The 1,773-nt window shown below is 45.5% G+C and overlaps 1 protein-coding gene across 1 annotated transcript; it reads left to right on the top strand.

Moving 5' to 3' along the window:
- Positions 1-1,432, top strand: EMWEY_00026610 (hypothetical protein, conserved; the record flags this gene model as incomplete). Its single annotated transcript, XM_013478100.1, has 2 exons — positions 1-217; positions 510-1,432. 2 exons carry the CDS (start codon positions 1-3, stop codon positions 1,430-1,432), a joined length of 1,140 nt encoding a protein of 379 aa, XP_013333554.1.
- Positions 1,433-1,773: the final 341 nt, after the last annotated feature.

The following is a 1,773-nucleotide window of genomic DNA, read 5'->3' as shown; positions in this document are numbered from 1 at the left end:
ATGCTAGGTAGATCAACAATAACACCAGCAATGCTTCTCCTATCTGTCTCCTCTTATACTGATGAATTGTCTCCTCCTGTACAGATTATTATTCCTGACAGCAGCAGCAGCAGCAGCAGCAGCAGCAGCAGCAGCAGCAGCGGGGGAGGTGATACCAACGATACTATTGGCGTTCTTAGAGCACAATTCGTTGTTAATGCCCCTATACATAATAAAGGTATGTCTCCTTTTTGTCTCCTTTTTGTCTCCTTTTTGTCTCCTTTTTATCTGTCTCCTTTTTCTTTCTGTCTCCTCTGTATCCTGCTGTCTCCTGTTGTCCCTTCTGTCTCCTCTTCTCTTTCTTCCTCTTTGTCTCTTCGTCTTTCTCCATCCCTCTATCATCTTCCCTCCTTTCTACCTCTCAGCCATATCCCTCTGTCACCCCTAAACCCTAAACCCTAAACCCTAAACCCTAAACCCTAAACCCTAATTATATATTTATGTGTGTGTGTGTGTATATATATATATAGGAGTGTTTATTGAATCCGTTGGCTTAGTGATGGAGTTATTATACATTCCTTCTGTTGGTTTACCTCCTCCTTCTTCTTGTTATACTGCTGATGGTACATTTTCTAATATAAAGTCTTTGCTGCCATCAGAGCAGCAACCGTCTCCTGCTGCTGCTGCTGCGCTGCTGCAAAGGGGACGCAATAATCATTCCCTTATTAATCGTTTATCTGTACAAAGATATGAAGATATGGTAGGGGGAGGAGACGATCCCACTACTGGAGGAGACGATCCCAAGACTGCTGGGATCGATCCCAAAATGAAAAAAGTCGTTCCCAGAGTGGGAGGAGACGATCCCAAATCGGGAGGAGACGATCCCACAGCAGGAGGAGACGATCCCACGGATATAGATTTAGTACATATAGTTCTTCCTCGTTATGATACATTATTACAAAAGTTAGTACAATATGATTCTGCTGCTGCTGCTGCTGCAGCATCTGCTGCTGCATCATCATCAGGTCCTGCAGCAGCAGCAGCAGCAGCAGCAGTAGCAGGTATAGGGCCAGTATTATTAATATCTAATGTTGTCCCCTTTATTGCTGGTCTACGTGTAGGTACAGATATAGCGGAGATATATATAGGTATAAATTTACCATTAGAGACAGGAGACACCCCATTAAGGGACACATTAGTTGCTGATTGTAAGGAGAGACAGCAACTTTTCTTCCAATTAAGAGTCCCTGTATTATCTGCACGCAGTATGCTGCTGCAGGTCTCTCATCAGCCTTTTTCTTATGTACCTTTTGCTGTACCTTGTGCTGTAGTTACTGCAGCAGCAGCAGCAGCAACACAGTGGCCACCACCAACCCCACCATCTTTTGTTGAACAAACAGATGCATATGCCCTCGAATCAGCAACACTTGTTATGGAGGGTGGCTATGCATAGCTGCAGCAGCAGCAGCTGCTGCTGCTGCTGCTGTTGCTGTGTAAAGCAGCAGGGAACCGCAACAACAACAGATGCTGCTGCTGCAGCTGGCTCCAGCAGCAGCAGCGGCCTTAGCAGCAGCAGCAGCAGTTGTTGCTGCTGTTGCCTCCAATTGACGATGGTGCATGCATGCATGCAACACTGCGGTGACTTTGCAGCTGTTGCTGCAGCAGCAGCAGCAGCAGCAGCAGCAGCAGCACAGCAGCAACTTGACACCTACTTAGGTCTTAACTGTCCCTTTTTGTCTTTTATCCCCTTTTTGTCTCCTCTTTTGTCTCCTTTTATTAATTATTATTATAATT

This window comes from Eimeria maxima, genomic scaffold, assembly GCF_000499605.1.
Source record: "Eimeria maxima Weybridge genomic scaffold, Emw_scaff289, whole genome shotgun sequence".
In the NCBI taxonomy this organism is placed as follows: Eukaryota; Apicomplexa; class Conoidasida; order Eucoccidiorida; family Eimeriidae; genus Eimeria; species Eimeria maxima.
This window is presented reverse-complemented; position numbering and strand designations above follow the sequence as displayed.